The following is a 17,374-nucleotide window of genomic DNA, read 5'->3' on the forward strand; positions in this document are numbered from 1 at the left end:
AAATTTTGGATATTTCATAATTATATGGATATATACATATATAAAGCAAACAAAACTTTATCTTGGATGTGTGTGTGTGTGTATATATATATACACACACACACACACACACACACACACACACACACACGCACACACATTTAAATGTATATGCCTACTACGTCTTTAAGTCTTCAAAAACTCTGCAATCACAGCCATCTCCTAAATTCACATATATATACAAAGTAAAAGGTAAACGGTATTATTTGTGAAGCCCACAAATCTATTTATTTTTGTTCATTGATTTGAGCATCTGAATCAGTTTACCATAGCTAAGGTTTGATGAGAGGTTAAGACAGGAAAGATAACCGACCGCTCATTGCTCTACACTTTGCTATTTCATCTGCTTTCTGAAAGCATGTCATCCTAACAAATTCTACTTTCAAAGCGCTTAAGAGCTAAAATGACATCTCCCTTTCCCATAGCCAACGGAAGCTCTTTTGATAATGAGCGCATGCTGACAGAAAACATTGTAGCGCTGCTCTCATCAGCACGCACAGGCGAGCGCCGGCTCTTTGTCATATCGCTGCACTTCAAAGTGGTGAAGCTGAGTTAACGGTATACTGCATCCCAAACATTCTAATTAGCATCGACTCAAATAGATGCTCGCAAAAGATGCGCTGCTAAAGCATGACTTTAGAAGAGCCAAACTGACAAGCCAGGCATTTAGCAGCAATTTCCATAATGCCACGTTTCTCCAATATCTGTTCCGACAAAATCGCGGATTTGTAATACACCGATAAACAATGTTAAGAGATTCTATACGTTAACGTGATTTGATTATGACATGTGCTACTACGGATTCCTTTAAACGTTGGAAAACACGGATTCTTCTCAAACATTACTTGCCATTAATTTTAAAAGGAATATATCTCATGAAGGGAGATGAGGTTAATAAGCCTTGAAAAATTTTTTTTTTTAAGTTTCATAGACGCCCCCTACTTTCTGTCAATGGTGTTTGATCAATTCTTTATTCAGATACTTCAAACTAACACTTCACTTACGAATCGTTTCATATCATTCGTTTTTAACTAGTGCTGTCAAATGATTAATTGTGATTAAATCGTAATGAATAATGTGTGTGTACTGTGTTTATTGCCTTATTATCCGTTTTGTCATGTGCATGTGTGTGTGTATATATATATATATATATATATATATATATATATATATATATATATATATATATATATATATATGCATACAGTACATATATATATATATATATATATATGTATATATATATATATATATATTTGTGCACATATATATTTCAACAGACCATGCATTTGCAATACTTCTGCATACTGTAATATATTTAATGATTTTTACACTTTAAATGGATTCTTTCACATTATGTAACATTTTATTCACACTTCTTCTACAGTACTAGTTTGTAGTATATCAATTTCATATTTTGACTTTCTGAAACAATTGTGTAGATTTGCATGCTCTTAAATTCCCCCCCAAAAAAATGTACCAACATGTAAATGTTAAGTGTCCATATACATATACGCAATTATCTGAACATTTTGATAATATATTATCTAACACATGACATTTGCACTTGACCCACATTAAGTGAGAAACAGGTGACGCTCTTTTTGTGAAAACGAGGAAACGGGAGTCACTCAGAGACCCCTGTGCGAGCCCTCGGTATAAAAGTCATTCGATCTTAGAGATTTAAACTCGTGCTTATCGTTTAGGGCGAAGGTGGTCACAGCAAATCTGTGACCTGTTTATAGGTGGCAGTTTATGTGAAAGATGTACAAGCACGAACTGTTGATGACCGGCGATGTCCGCTGAGGCCCAAACGCGTACAAGAAATGTTTAATGACTGTATTGGCAGAGTCATTATGTCCATTACTCTCGTTTTTTCCGTGAGCGAAAATGGAGACATAGCGGTCGGTCGGAGGGAGGTGATGTAAGGTGAGGGCCGCTGTGCTTAACGACACGCGCTCTAATGGTACAATCTCTTTGGCAGCGATTCAGTCCAAACCCATTACCTGTCTCTCCAACGGTCCTTTGAATCCCAAATTAGCTGCCATGCGTAGTGCCTGGTCGTCTCGGACCCCCTCGAAAATATCTATGACTTCCTGAGGCAAGAGACAGGAGAGAGAAAATCAACCATTGGCTAAATTTTGACACAAAGCGGATGTTCGTATTAAAATCAAGAGAGCTGCAATTAAGCAATGGCACGCAGCCAAACTGAAACGAGAGCTTACAACGGCTTTGCAATTATAAGGCCATCTCTAAAAGATCACCGATACACAGAGATAGACGCACACGAGAGAGATAATGCATAAAACCAGACATCACAAAGAGATACAAGAATGAGAAGCAGCTGTTCGCGTCTTAGTAGGAGTCCATCTGTGGATAAAACACATCTATACAAACACTTTGCGGTTCGCTAATAATGGTGGACCAGGTTTTTATACCCTCTTTTAGTTAAGTCTTCTGTGCAAAAAAAAAACTATGGTAGGCAAAATAATTTTCATAGAGATTTTTCAAGCCCTTTCAAGGCATTCTGTAAATTTCTCTAAAAATCACCAGTGATTTAAATGCAGATAAGGCTTTATGATTTTTCAAATAAATTTTGCTTCAAAACTGGGGAGGTCTGACATTGTGATTATCTGTATTCGAATTGTTTGCTTCTAATTTGAAAATTTATTGTTGATGTGTTGGATATTAATATGCATTAAATTCCCTGATAAATTCCCGAGAATATAAAGAGCAATGGGTACACGTAAATTAAATCTCTTTTAAAAAGGCTCTAAAATAAAATGTAAAAGACTTGTTTTTTCTGGTTAAATCGGAATTTGCGAATTAAAATGCAATTTTAAAAGCAGTATAATAATTAGCTTTATTTTACAGAAAACTGCGAGGTTACTTGTTAACGTGCTGGCAGCCTATAATTGCACATCATATGAAACTGTTATGATAACTTTTATGCATCACGGAAATAATAGAACTCATTAAATTCCAGGGAATCCCTAATATGGAAAAGGTCATCTAGCTACAGCTGTTACAAAATAAAAAGATAGAAATGCTTGTACTTTTTATGAAACATGTTTCATCTGTGCTCTTCAAGCTGCATTTCCATAATAAAAAACTAAAACTATAATCCAATGCTAACGGCATATCATTATTAAAGCAATACCTCGGATTAATCATTCAGCCCTGTTGATTTTGTATTCTATGTGAATAATCAAGTTTATTTCAGAACATCGTGTGAACGTCTGACCCCTTTAACACAAACGTTCCTCGCACCTACACCCTTTTCAATCAGATGTAACGGAGATACCTTGAAGATGAGCTCTGGCGTAGTGGCAGCTACTTCCTCTATGTCCACACCCCCCTGAGGGCTTCCCACCATCACTGGGCCATTGCAGGAACGGTCCATCAGGATGGCGAAATATGTTTCCCTGGAGATATCCAGAGCTTCGGCAACCATCACCTGCTCAGCACAAACACCAAACGAACGCTAGGTGAGGCGGGATTTATAATTGCGTGTCATCCGTTCATTACGGTGTATTAACAGACTTATTTCTGAAGCAGGGCGCAGGTTCACTGGCTGCAGGTCTTACAGCTACTACTTACACCGGATAATCAGCTATCATGAAGCTTGATGAGAGATAGCAAGTGGATAAAGACAGAGCCACCAATAACGGAGATGAAATAGCTGCTAATAAAAAGGTGATGGAAGAGAAGTGACACAAAAGGGGATGAGCGAAGGAACCGGGGAGAAAAGCAAGGGGAGATAGAGGTTTGGCGCTAGTGTTTGTGTACCTGACATAATCCATAACACTCAATAGAGCCATGACAATCAAACGGATTATGTAGGTTTGAGTTTCGCCTGCAACACAGCAGGATTCTATTTCTCACTGACAAATGAATGGTGCAAAGTCTAAAAAACAAAAGTAAATAAAATACATACATTAAATTCACTCAAGACAGTTAAACAAAACATAAAATTTTAACCCATAAAAATAAATAATAAAATTAAAATAAAAAAATTAAATTAAACATTTTACCATTAGGTAACAGACTGCTGTCTTCTCTTCAAAAAAAAAAAAAAAAAAAAAAAAAAAAAAAATATATATATATATATATATATATATAAAAACTCAAACAAAGCAAAATGAAGCAAACATACAAATGAACATAAATAATAAAATTTAATTAAAATAGAACATAAAATACAATAAAATATCAAATAATAAAAATAAAACGTAGGGTGTATTTGTAACATTTTTACATTCAACGACAGACTATTGTCTCCTCCTGTTAAATACACACACACACACACACACACACACACACACACACACACACACACACACAAATATGGATGGATGCAGTTTTCAATTAGTAATCTGCATGAATCTGAAGTGTAATTCATATTCATTATTCACGTTAACATTAACCAACAAATTACAAAATAAAATGATCATCAAAACATTCTGGCCATTTTATAGAAAACATTTTTAATTATACATTTCACACCAAAACGGTGAATCACACTAAGGACAAAAAAAAAAAAAAACACTACTGATTTAAATAAGTGTCATCACTTTTACTTATAAGACTGAAGAAATTCAAAGGGTTACAACCGCCCCGGTCTCCTCTATACTCTAATCTCCAGCACCAGACTCCTGTTTGTATCCCTTTCGGCTTGTGAAGAAGACAACAAGAAAGCCAAACGTTTGCACCCCTGTTCATTCTATTTCCTGCATTGTCCTTCCATCTCTTTTTTCCTTTCCTCTATTTCCTCGCTTCACAGTCTATTACAGCAGAAAAGAAAGAGAGAAGGCCAACAAGACAGACTGCGCTAACGCAGTTGGGTGAAAAACGGCACATTAACGAAGAGTCCTGACGGCACACTGACAGCTCACAAGCAGCCTTCCTCTCCGAGACTGACAACACAATTACATCCTTTTAACACCACTCATATTCAAACTCTCATCCATATTCAATACCCTCTAGAGCTGGGAGCTATAAAGAGTACAAAATAAAATCTATTTAATACATATTTATTTCATCCAAAACAGCCATCAGCCATTGACCTACATATATTTTTTTTACCCACAAAAAGTAAATAAAAAAGCTGCATCAACAAAACTATTATTTATACGCATATGCCGATATCAAAAGTTAAAAGTTTGTAAGATTTTATGTTTTTATTTGCGACAAATAAAGTAAAAACTATATTGTACAGCTATATTGTACAGTATATTATTATTTTACATTTATTTTAAAATGTAATTTATTTCTGTAGTGGTAAAGCTTATTTTTCAGCATTGGTAAATATAATGAATTTTTCTGCATGACCAACATTTGCTCATATTTTATGAATCATATATCAAGGGCCTAATCACCGCTGTGAAGTACGATAGCATCTTCTGAATATAATAAATAAATTACACCAACTCAATAAAATAATATAAATATAAATAAAAATAATAAAATAAAATGTATATTTTTACAATAAAAATTTTTATTAAATGGCCAATCATATTTGTACCATTTTAACATTAAATAACAGACTGCCGTATTCTCTTAACTGTTAAAAGCATCCCTCGGAGAAAACAAACAACACACAAATAATGAAATAAAACCACAAACAAAACACACACACATTTAAAAAAATAAAACTGTTAAAATAAAAAAAATAATAAAATAAAAATAAAATGACCTGTAACACACACAAATAATAAACTAAAACTAAAATAAAATAAAATATATTTGATGGATCATATATCCTCAACACCCTCACCATGACATCTTCTGATGGCGCAGGACACGATTTTACAAAACACACTTTTCATTTTTCTTCTCAATAAACCGATACCGTATTCTGAATTCATGAGGAAAACCTCATTATACAATGACGCATCCATGTGAGAAGGAAACCAAGGGCTCTGGAATAGCAAATGTGACACTCTCTCAAATGCAGCGAGAGAAGTTTGTGAGGAGATGCCACACGCTCGAGCTGGCATTTCTAAAGCATTTATTTATTTTCGCTTATATCCCACCTCTGTTCCTCCTCACCACCTCCCTTTATGAATCCCTCCTACTCTTCCAGCCGTGCGCTTCCGCCCCCTGTGGCGGTTTCTCGGGCAGAGAAAAGACAAAAATGAGATGCCATCTTTGTGTGAAAAAAGTTTGGGGGCATTCTCGTGAGGGGAAGCTGGAGGGAATGAAAGCGGATGATAATGGGGAGCTCTAGGCCGCGTTTAAAGATGAGAGGACAAACACGTGCTAAGTGCAGGAAGCCATCATTACCTCCTGAGGGGGAGAGAGATAAACAGTGCTAAACATACGGGGTGGTTGTAGGAGAACGCCACTCTGTGTGGGTGTCAGACATAGAGAGAAGCAGAGAAAGAGGGAGGAAAATGATATTTCTGCTTGTTAGTGACACATGGAAATGGCTGTTTACCAACATTCCCTGCGCAACCAGGTCTAACTCACACGCTTGTCTTCATCTCAGTGACCTACGACACCTAACTCATGCACTGTAACAGCAAAAGAACATTTATTCCTTTAAAAAAATGGTATTATGCAGCTTTCTCCTGGATCCAGGAAGACAAGGAGAATGGAGAAAGAAATAGAAAGAGAAACGCAAAAGCGATTATATATTTAAAGGAACCACATAAAAAAAATTAGAATAATATGCCAGAGATAAACAAAGTGCTTTCTTTAATACCGTATTGACTTTCACTCCTTCCTTAGGGGTCTGTTTGGTGGTCAGACTGAAGCCGAGCATCTTACCGGCCAACTCTCCAACAACAGCAGGACTGAAATAGAGACACATTTTTAGACTATTCATTCAATGGCAGGTTGCATTCCTGGATTCTGATTGGACAGCAGTTTTATTCACGATGCAGCACGGCTATGATCTACGCTCGGTGGTTCTGCGTTTCACTGAGCAACACCCTTATAGCAACATAAACAACCAATCACATAGCATCAAAGCTGTTTTATAGATTACGTGTTTTTCGGCAGAATCAACTGTTTGTTATTTGTTAGATGAAGTATGTGTGAAGTAAATAGTGCTTTATGTTGCATCTTTCATCTTTAATTATGAGACCACTCCCTTCCCGTCTAATAAACGCTCCTCAAGCGGAGATACGGTATGTTGATTTATGCGTCTGTGTGGAAGCATACAGTTGCCCAAGTGAGGAGGGAATATTACCATATTTATTAGTTTTCTGTTTCCGGTATGATTCTGTATGACACATGCACATCAGTTTACACTTGAAAACTCAGTCTGCTTTAAAACTAAGAGACAGACATTTTAAGCAGATGTATGTGTATAAGAAAATATCATATATGGTGTTAAAAATTGAAGGCGACATATCATGAAAACATGGTTTTAAGTGCTATAATCAGGTATTTACCAACAAAATTCCCAGCCTTAAAGGAGACGAGAGAACAAAACTGTATATTGCTACTGCCACGCAGATCTAAAATAAACATGTGATTTCTATCCCAGCTGTTTACCTCCACAGACATAACCAACTGGTATCGTCACTTGTGTGTTTTTAACTTGTGTGCGAATGAGAATTTAAGTTTAGTAAGGGAATAAAAGCTCATTAGCATTTAAAGAAATATGGACGGAAAACAGTGTTTCTGCTTCCACTCAAAATAGGCGTTTTCAAATTGATATAATAAATGATTTGTGGGGTATTTTGAGCTGAAACTTCAAACACATTCTGGGGACACCAGAGACTGGCATAATAGGCGTCCTTTAAAGACATATATGTTTAGCTTTAATATTTTTAAATATTAAATAAAAGCAATAAGGTACTGAAGGGTTTGCGCTTGGCGTCATACAGATTTGAAACTATTCGAGGGTGAGTAAACGATGACAGAATTTTCATTTTTGGGTGAACTATTTAAACTAGTTTAAAGCCAGATGAAACAGTGCTGACAAACAGAAAAAAACACTGTGTGCAACGATGAAGTCAGAAGACTTTTCAGTCTACAAATCATTGTCATTTACCATGAACTTATAATAGCAACACTAAGTGCACCATGGTATTATGGGATCTATATATATATAATTTTATTACTATTATTAAAGTAGCATGTGTTAAAGGAGCAATATAACACAGATATGTTTGTGTATTTATATGAATAGACTACTGTTTTCATACAAATCCCTAGAAACCATACAGTTGCACTTTTACCATGGCATTGAGGTGCTATAAGTATGTTTTTAACTGTGGTTGATCTAAATGTATATTTCTGTGGAATGTTTAATTTTATTAAAAATCAAACAGAATAAAACAGAACAGAAAAAGTATGTTGTTTAATTTGCAGATGTTACCGTTACCGTTTACAGATGTTATAAATATAATTTTGCATCTGCATCCTAACTCAAGCTACCACTACCGCAGAGATTTCTGTAATATTATTAATATTGCAGCCTGTACCGCAAACTGTCCTGAAACTACAAGTCATTAAAGTCAGGCAACACAAAACCCGTGTATTGATTTGAAACCGTATCACCCAATAGAACATGCTGAAACCAAGAACTTTTTTTTTCTATTAGGATATTTACTTTTGCTAAAGAAAAAAAATGACTGGAAAAGTTTACAGTCATGTTCTTAGTAGTTTTGGTGTCTTCCCCAACTTTAACTTTGGAGCAAAAAAAAATCTGCCTTCTAACTCAAAATAACTAAATATTTACAAGTCATCTTGATAATAATCGATATCAACTGATATGAAAATCGTGATTTTTTATTTTTTTGGGCCTAGGTGCAGGAGACACGGATGCAAGACGATACCTGACCAAACTGTATGTGAAAACGAGTTTTCCCAGATTATAATATATTTTCATAACCGTGGTAATTTTATTCAAATAATGCATGCGTGTTAATATAAAGAGTAGCTGTGGTGCTCGTGCTAGTAATGCATTAATGCATGTTTAAATTGGGCTAATTTGCTGATCACGTATTTCTCTCTCTCTCTCGCGCTCTCAGCATTATCTTTTTATTGTACTACAAATAACAATGGTACAGGCTAACAAAAAAAAAAGAAGTTTTAGTTTAAGAAACACATACTAGCAAACTCTCGGGGATCTCTCAGGGCCGCAAGAAGCTCTGTGCTCATTTGCTAGATAAAACGGATCAGGCTGCGTTTCAGAGTGTTTTCTCTGGACGATTCTCTTCATCCCGAATGCCAAAGTATACTACGTGACAGTGATACACGACGCGGGCATTCAGTCATAAATCAGCCCCTACTTGAGAAAAACTCGTGGCTTTCTGGTAAAGTTTTCAGCGATTGCTATTGCTGTTTCAAACATCCCCCTCATTCTCAAGGGTTTTTTTCACAACATTTTGATAGTTTCTATAACACTTATAATTTGTTCAGCTGAGGAATCCATCATTCCGCATTACAACCGAGTTTTAAGGACATCCCAAATGCTGAGGGGTAGAGTGATATTCTGCTCTATTTTCTTGCAGAGATATACGGGGCGTCAAAGAGTGACAGGGGTTTTAAGAGGAATGAAATACAGGAAAGCAGGATCTATTCTTTTCCGGGAAAACGGGTCCAGGCAGATACTCACTCTTTTGTTAAATGCACCCCTCCTTTCAGGCCGCTGTCGAACGCTCCTTTGCCTCTTCCTCCCGCTAAAATCTGAGCTTTCAGGACAATCTCCTTCGCTTCTAAAGTGACAAAAGCGAAAAAAAAAAAAAAAAGTTAGAGCCTCAAGATATCAGGTAAAAAAAAAAAAAAAAAAAAAAAAAAAAAAAAAAAAAAAAGTTCCTCCAGATACAATGTAGCACTTAATGGGTGACGCAGGTTTGAATCTGGCCTTCTCACACAGTACATAACCCCAACAAACACACAGATAGACGAGCAAGAGTCAAAACAAATAAGATCGGAAGAGGACTTGGGTGTTTTCAGCTGTAATTTGATTTTAAATATTACGCTGATCTCCACAGGCATGTTTTGATGATGCGTCTTCTAGAGCGGCTGGCAATTTTGCCATTATTTCTTTCATCACAGAAACATCACTGAGATGGAAGCACAAGGCTGAGGAAATAATAGCTTGTCATGAGACACTATGTTGAAACATTTGATCAATATTGTGGTATATGAATCATTTTATCCAATTTAGTGCAAAGGACCATATACTGCGACTGTAGAGTGACTGAGATTAAAAGAACCTCTTTTTTCTTTTTTTATTACTCTACCAGGATGTGCAGTTTATATATTGTATTCTCTATACTTCACTTTTTTTTACCCACATTTTAAGGTAAGCTGGAGTAACTAACTGAAAACCTTTTTTTTTTTTTTTTTTTTTTTTTGTGCAACTTTTAATTTAAGTCTTCTGTCCGTGACATTTGAAAGACTTTAGTGATTAATAATTAATACATTAAAAAAAAATACATAAATATATTAATAACTGCGTGCTGTAGACAGGCTTTCGGTTTTGTGTGACCAATAGAAACTGATCATCACACCAGAGCCAGAAGGACGTTTAAATGGTGTCCCTTTTCCACGGCATCCAGCTGGACTCTCGTGACCTCAGAGGTCTGAACCAGAACAATAAATTGGCACATGGAAAAATGACTTCACAAAGCCATTAACAACTTCACTTGATCGTAAAAGACAGAGAACTAAAAATGAACTCAAAGATGAACAGAAACGTCCCGTAGGCATCTGGGAAATAAACAGAAAAAAAAAAAAGATAAATGAAGAAAACTGGGAAAAACCAGAACAGTAAGTGCTCTAAACCAACAGAAGCACCTGGAAAAGAAAAGGGGAGCTCTGTAGAAATATAAATGCTAATTATTATTTCAACTGATTTTAAGAGTTGAACCACTGACGTCACAAGGAAGCTGTTTTAATAGTGGTAGTCTATGCAAGGTCAGAAAGATCTGGGATTTCATCAAAAATATCTTTGTTTGTGGTCTTATGGGTTTGCAATGCCATGAAGGCAAGTAATTAATGGCAGAATTTTTAGCTGAACTTTACCTGGAAATGATGAAGAGTACTGTAAGGAATGGGATTCAGATTCCGATCCACAATGCCTGCAATAGGACAGCATCTCAACATGAAGAAACATGAAGTCCTCGGCTCCCTCATAAGTCATTTTTAAAGAGCTTCAGCGCTGTTCGCAGCCCTCGGGGTCGGACGTTAAGAGTTCTCACACTTTAGGTGCTGATTAAGACTCGCTATCACCGCTGTGTCTCCGCCAAACCACAACTCCGCCATTGACTGGAGCGAATGCATAATTTATCACCGCCACGCAGAGCTGATAGCATTGATCATGTGTGCGACCGTGAGGGATAAGAATGCAGAAGCGGCAAAAACAGAGATACGGGAGCCGATGGATCACTTAATCTAAACTAAAAGAGATATAACAACTGAGGAGAGGCAGGAGAGGGTGAAGATTTAGCAAAACACCTCTTGTCCCGATAAGAGATCTGATAGTGTTAGACAGGAAACTCCTGCACATGGGATTGTGACGAGCGCTACAGAGTGATTTGAGTGAAAGAGAGAGAGACGTGGAATTGGAAAAATTAAACTATCCCTTTCATGACCAGAAACGTTATGCACTGATGGTCTATTTGGAGAACAGCTTCACGTGAACCATTCAGGCGTGTACAGTGTAGGGCTAGGAAGATGCAATGGGAAAAAAAAAAAAAAAAAAAAAAAAAAAAAAAGCTAAGCTGTTAACTAGAGAAGCTCTTTTGGAGGCGGAATGAGGATCGCAGCAATATTCATAAAACACACACACACACACACACACACACACACACACACACGCAAACTGTTGTTTGTGTGAACAACAGATGTGCTTCAACAGAAGGTTTTATCCAGCCATTTTACATCTTTTCATAGATTTTTGTGAGAAAACTTGAGATTAATAAAATAGCTCATTAAAACCGGTCCCATTAACAGTTAAAGTTGATATCACATTTTGTGAGAACAATACAGTAGCGCTGCAAATTACTACACACCTTTGATTTATAGTAATCAAAGACAATTTATATAATTATAGTTGCACTAAACAACTAGTTTTTTTGTGCTTATGCTTTTTATGCTTATTTTCACGTTTAAGACTCCTATGCCCGATAAAACTGTTTATCAAATAGGTAGTAAAAACTGTAATATTGTGATGTAATATAATGTGTAATATATGATTTAAAATAATTCATTCCTGTGATGAAAAGCTGAATTTTCAGCATAATTACAATTTCCAATCTTTCGTTATCAAAAATCACTCTAATGTGCTGATTTCGATTTTTTTTTTATGCCAAAAAAAGTTGTGCCGCTCATTTTTTCATTTGCTATCATTTTTAAATATAAACTTCAAGTACAAGTATTAATTCAAGTACTGTACAGTCCTGCATGCATATCAGTTTATAGAAATATATACACGCATGTCATCATCATTATGAAATAAAGTACTGGATGGCATCCAGAATCTCAGTACATTATGTGCAATCCATCACTTCGCGTCAATTATCTCTATTTAGCGAGTGCAGGAGTAATGCCCATGCCAAATGGTGCACTTTAATTCAGAGCATCCACTTATTTCTCATTGATTAATGATGTGAGCAGCAAATTAAAAAGTGGAGGACGTACATGGCCCGTGGCTTTATGGTTTTAAAATGAGTTTATATATCATACACGTTTTTTTTTTTCCTTCACCTTACAGTTCAACACTCGTGTTGACAATTTAATTCACCCATCACAAAGTGACACTTCAAATGCCTTCAAGAAAGAAAGCTGCCTTTAACCTGCAGCTACACATCAAGTTACATCTTAAGATGATATATGAAGTTAATACAGACATTTTTCTCTCTAGGAACAGCCTGGAGCTCCAGGTGCAAGACCTACATTGTCTTCTCAAGATCAACAGACCACAAAAACCTCAAAGGCGAGTTATTTTATTTATTTTTTTTGTTCAACACAGCAGTATTTATGTGCAGGTTGTGTATGCCCTCTTTTGCTGCTTTTGTGTACGATACAACATGGATCAAATGGATCAAAACATTCGGTTGGCTGCTCGTCTGAGGCAGAGACGGGCCGAGTGATAACTAAGAGAAAATGCATTTTGTCACCTTATACTAAAAATGTATTTTTAGGAAGTGTGGGTTGGCATATACTCACACATTGTTGCAAAAAATAAGGCATAGTTGGCAGCGTTCTGTATTGCAATGACAAAAAAAAAAAAAGATATGTATCTGTAAATAGGAGCTGTAAAATGTATTTAGCATTTTATTCATTTATTTATTTTTGAACACACAATGACAGCTGCGTGTTTAACAGAATTAAGGCCGTATTTGATATTTGTTGTAACGTACTGTCATAATTTACTTAATAGAACACAATAATTATTAACTAAATAGTCATTACTTTCATCAGGGAAAAACACAGTAATTGCCTTGACCTGCACATTTTAGAATTATTAGGATATGGCTTCGTTTTAATTCATATTATGAATCAGGTTTATTTTTATATTTTATTGTTTTATTTTAGTTATTTATTTTGTGTGTTCTTGTAATTGTCATAAGTGTGTTAATGTGGGGTTTTTTAATACGTTTTTATTTCAGAGTGCTTTGATGCAACCTGTGTTGTTAAAAGCGCTATATAAATAAAAATGATTGATTGAGTTTTCATTTTAGTTACATCAAGTTAAACTCAATTGAAATACTGAATGAGCTGAAAAAATATATTTTATATAAATACACACACACACACACACACACACACACGCACACATATATTTATCCTATATTTATACAGTTAAATGCTTTTTTAAGAGTTATAGATGCATTGTAATAGATCCATCTAAGGAGTCCATGCTAGTCAATAATTTATTAAAACACATTTCATTAAATATTTCAGAAAGTTATCTTGCATCATTCCTAACATGTCATTGCGTCATAGATCTAATGACATTAAAAAACATTTTTTTTGAACGCTAGCATCATCTTTATGTGTGGCAAATTATCAAAGGTCAACTTCACAAACAAAATGTCCAACACTGTGCCCATTCAGTACACTGCTTGATTATCCCATTAATTAACTGAACTGAATGCTAAATGAACATATGCCGTTAATTCAGAGTATAATCTGCGCTCCTGTCATTTCATAATTTTAAATGAGGGGAAAAACTAAATATAAAATCTACCCAGAAGCAAGAATTTAAAACAAACAAATAAACTACTGCCTACTGAAGTGAAACGCTAGCATTTTCTTGCCCTAACATACTATTTAGAAAAAAACAAATACATGTAGAAGCAAATTTATCTGTACAGTTCGCATGGCATCAGAAGTAATTGCACTAATACAGACAAAGTTCCTCATTAATGAGTTCAAATGAAATTGAAGCTTATGTAGCAGTGACAGTAGTCAGGGCTGCTGCTTCTGCTTCACTGTTTCTTATTTTCTGAGTCCCTAATATTTCTCTGGCTGTGGACATGACTGCGGGGTACGAGACACAGAGGTGTCCTGTTGTTTGATATTCAGCGAGAGCAATGGGGCTGCGGTAATGGGGTGTGGAGCGGGGTTCAGGGGAAACGGTGCGGATTCAGACAGCTGAGAGGAAACAGAGGGAAGTCAAGATCCCTCATGTGTGTTTAAGGCCAAAAATTGGGTCGAGGCAAAGGGAAACATACTAAACAGGAGGACCGAGTCGTGGGAAGCACTGTTTACCGAAGATAATGTTTAGCTATAGGGCAAATATTAGTAAATGAGACATCCTACGATAATAGGGTCACAGGATCTACCTTCTGTGTGCATCACGGCCGCTGCAATTACAGCAAATTATTGTATTATCAATGGAATGCATCATTATTGGCTTGGAGAAAACATAAATCAAAAATACTATTTGGACAGGATGTGTTTTATAAATGACACGCAAGTTACAAAGTTTAAAAATTAAACCAACAACTGTTGTTTTACTCCCAAAAGGCTGTAGGAAGGATAGAAGGATGGATGGATGGATGGATGGATGGAAGGATGGATGTAAGGATGGAAGGATGGATGTAAGGATGGAAGGATGGATGGAAGGATGGATGGAAGGATGGATGGATGGATGGATGGATGGATGGATGGATGGATGGATGGATGGATGGAAGGATGGATGGAAGGATGGAAGGATGGATGGAAGGATGGATGGAAGGATGGAAGGATGGATGGAAGGATGGACGTAAGGATGGAAGGAAGGATGGATGGATAGATGGATGGATGGATGGATGGAAGGATGGATGTAAGGATGTAAGGATGTAAGGATGGATGTAAGGATGGATGTAAGGATGGATGTAAGGATGGATGTAAGGATGGATGGATGGATGTAAGGATGGATGGAAGGATGTAAGGATGTAAGGATGGATGTAAGGATGGATGGATGGAAGGATGGATGGATGGATGGATGGAAGGATGGAAGGATAGAAGAATGGAAGGATGGATGGATGGATGGAAGGATGGATGGATGGATGGATGGATGGATGGATGGAAGGATGGATGGAAGAATGGATGGATGGATGGATGTAAGGATGGATGGATGGAAGAATGATCAGAAACCTTTATTGAGCACCAAATCTGCATACTAGACTAAAAAGAAGTAAATATAGTTGAAAACATTTAACATTGTAAACTAAAATTAACAATTTTAAATGTTTACAGTGTTTTTGTTCTTCAAGTTTAACGCAGTTGCAACAATATATAAATGGAATTAAATCGTAGTCAGAATCAATACCCCGGCTTACAACTAAAAAGCTTAAAACAACATTTCTTTATACCTTTCTCTGTCCTAATTTGTTGTTGGGTGATAAACAGGGCACAGTATACTTGACCTATGCGAGTTGTCGTGCAGGAGTGTTTTCCAGCTCTAGACATGTGCACAGAAACAAGTCCAAGCGGAACAATGATCCGGCTCTAACTCCTGTCTAATGATGCCTGTCTGCTTGGAAACAGAGCAGAGGTTGATAAGAGAGGGCCACTTCTTCTGTCTCAAGTTTCATGTGTGTTATTTCAACTTTAGCTGTCACCGCATCACTGACAGCTCAGTTCTTGTTAAATTCATCCGCCTGCTTCTCATCACAATCCTTCATAATGATCTCCCACCTCCATTAGAGCGTTGCAGCAAAGTAAAGAACCTGCCACGAAACCTTGCGTAGCACCTGAACAGGCTGGAGGAGAGGGTTACCCTCAAGTCTCTTGAGTTCGTTTAAAATGTCACATTACAGAAAGTCACACAGTGCTTTTAAAATGAAAACTGTATGCTAATTTGTTTTATTTCACTATCGTCTCATATACAGAAAGTGGATGCAAAATTAAGGAAACAAATTAAGAAAAAGTAAATTGATGTGCTCTTGTGCTGCAGCTAAGACATCAAATCCAAATGCTAAAATACGGCATATTAAAGATTAGTTTCCTGACGTAAATGCTGCTAAGAAATACATATTAAGCTTTAGGTAATCTTAAGTTTTTAGGCTTTTAATACTTAGTACGCGTCAGATGTCACCACCTTTGCAGGGTAAAGGCTTAAATAAATGAGGAAAAAAATTATATATATATATATATATATATATATATACTATTATATATATATGCATATATCTATGTATATATATAACATTAATTTAGTAGAAGGCTAACATTCTGTCAATAAGACGAAGAGGGTTTAAGTAGTTAATTTAAATAAGCATTTGTAATTTTACATTTAAATCTGCAAAGTCTAAGGTTCAAGAAAAGGCTGAAATTACAAATGAAAAAAATGCTTAAGTCTGTAAGTAGTTTGTATAGAGTGTGGGTATATAAATATATATACATTCACATACACAATTTTTTTGGGGGGTCTATAGGCTTTAGTTACATCACAGCCATGAATTATGTGCAACCTACTAGTTGTTTCAGTTATAATTGAGGGAGGGACTACATTTCTAGACTGCATATGACTGGACGAAAATCTGCAGTGCAGGATGAGTCATCTATTATTTCTGTTTTTTTCAAAAGGAAAAGATTGTACATTTTATGCAGTTATATGCTAAAGCACACTAGTATACACAAAAAGAAATGTAGATTTTCTGGGGAGAAAACAACCTAGAATTTGGAGAATATTCTGCTTTGCGAGAGCTTTAATAAATAGAAATCAGTTGACGTACAGATGAAAAGAACTCAAAGGTTAAAGTTTCAGAAGAAACAGGAGCTCTGGCCCATTAAAATTCCACCTTTTATCATATCCATCGCTCCACACAAATCCAGCAAGCACAGAACTGCAATTCTGCTTTCACAATTATCTCCGTCTCGCACAGCCTCTAAAAAAAAATCTATATTTAGCATTCCAGACTCTGTCTGTAAGCAT

The 17,374-nt window shown here is 36.1% G+C and overlaps 1 protein-coding gene and 1 pseudogene across 1 annotated transcript in view; one reads left to right on the plus strand and one right to left on the minus strand.

The window, feature by feature from the left end:
* The window catches only part of LOC122353810, a 346,864-nt pseudogene that overhangs the window by 94,004 nt on the left and 235,486 nt on the right, over positions 1–17,374 (plus strand).
* The window catches only part of suclg2 (succinate-CoA ligase GDP-forming subunit beta), an 87,799-nt gene that overhangs the window by 44,780 nt on the left and 25,645 nt on the right, over positions 1–17,374 (minus strand). Inside the window, exons 3-6 of the mRNA XM_043251678.1 lie at positions 9,614–9,713; positions 6,746–6,836; positions 3,344–3,496; positions 2,046–2,135 (exon numbers count right to left, since the gene is read on the minus strand). Of these exons, the coding sequence (XP_043107613.1) occupies positions 2,046–2,135; positions 3,344–3,496; positions 6,746–6,836; positions 9,614–9,713 (434 nt within the window). The remainder of the gene's footprint in view (positions 1–2,045; positions 2,136–3,343; positions 3,497–6,745; positions 6,837–9,613; positions 9,714–17,374) is intronic.

The sequence above is a fragment of the Puntigrus tetrazona genome, chromosome 11 (assembly GCF_018831695.1).
Source record: "Puntigrus tetrazona isolate hp1 chromosome 11, ASM1883169v1, whole genome shotgun sequence".
Taxonomy (NCBI): domain Eukaryota; kingdom Metazoa; phylum Chordata; class Actinopteri; order Cypriniformes; family Cyprinidae; genus Puntigrus; species Puntigrus tetrazona.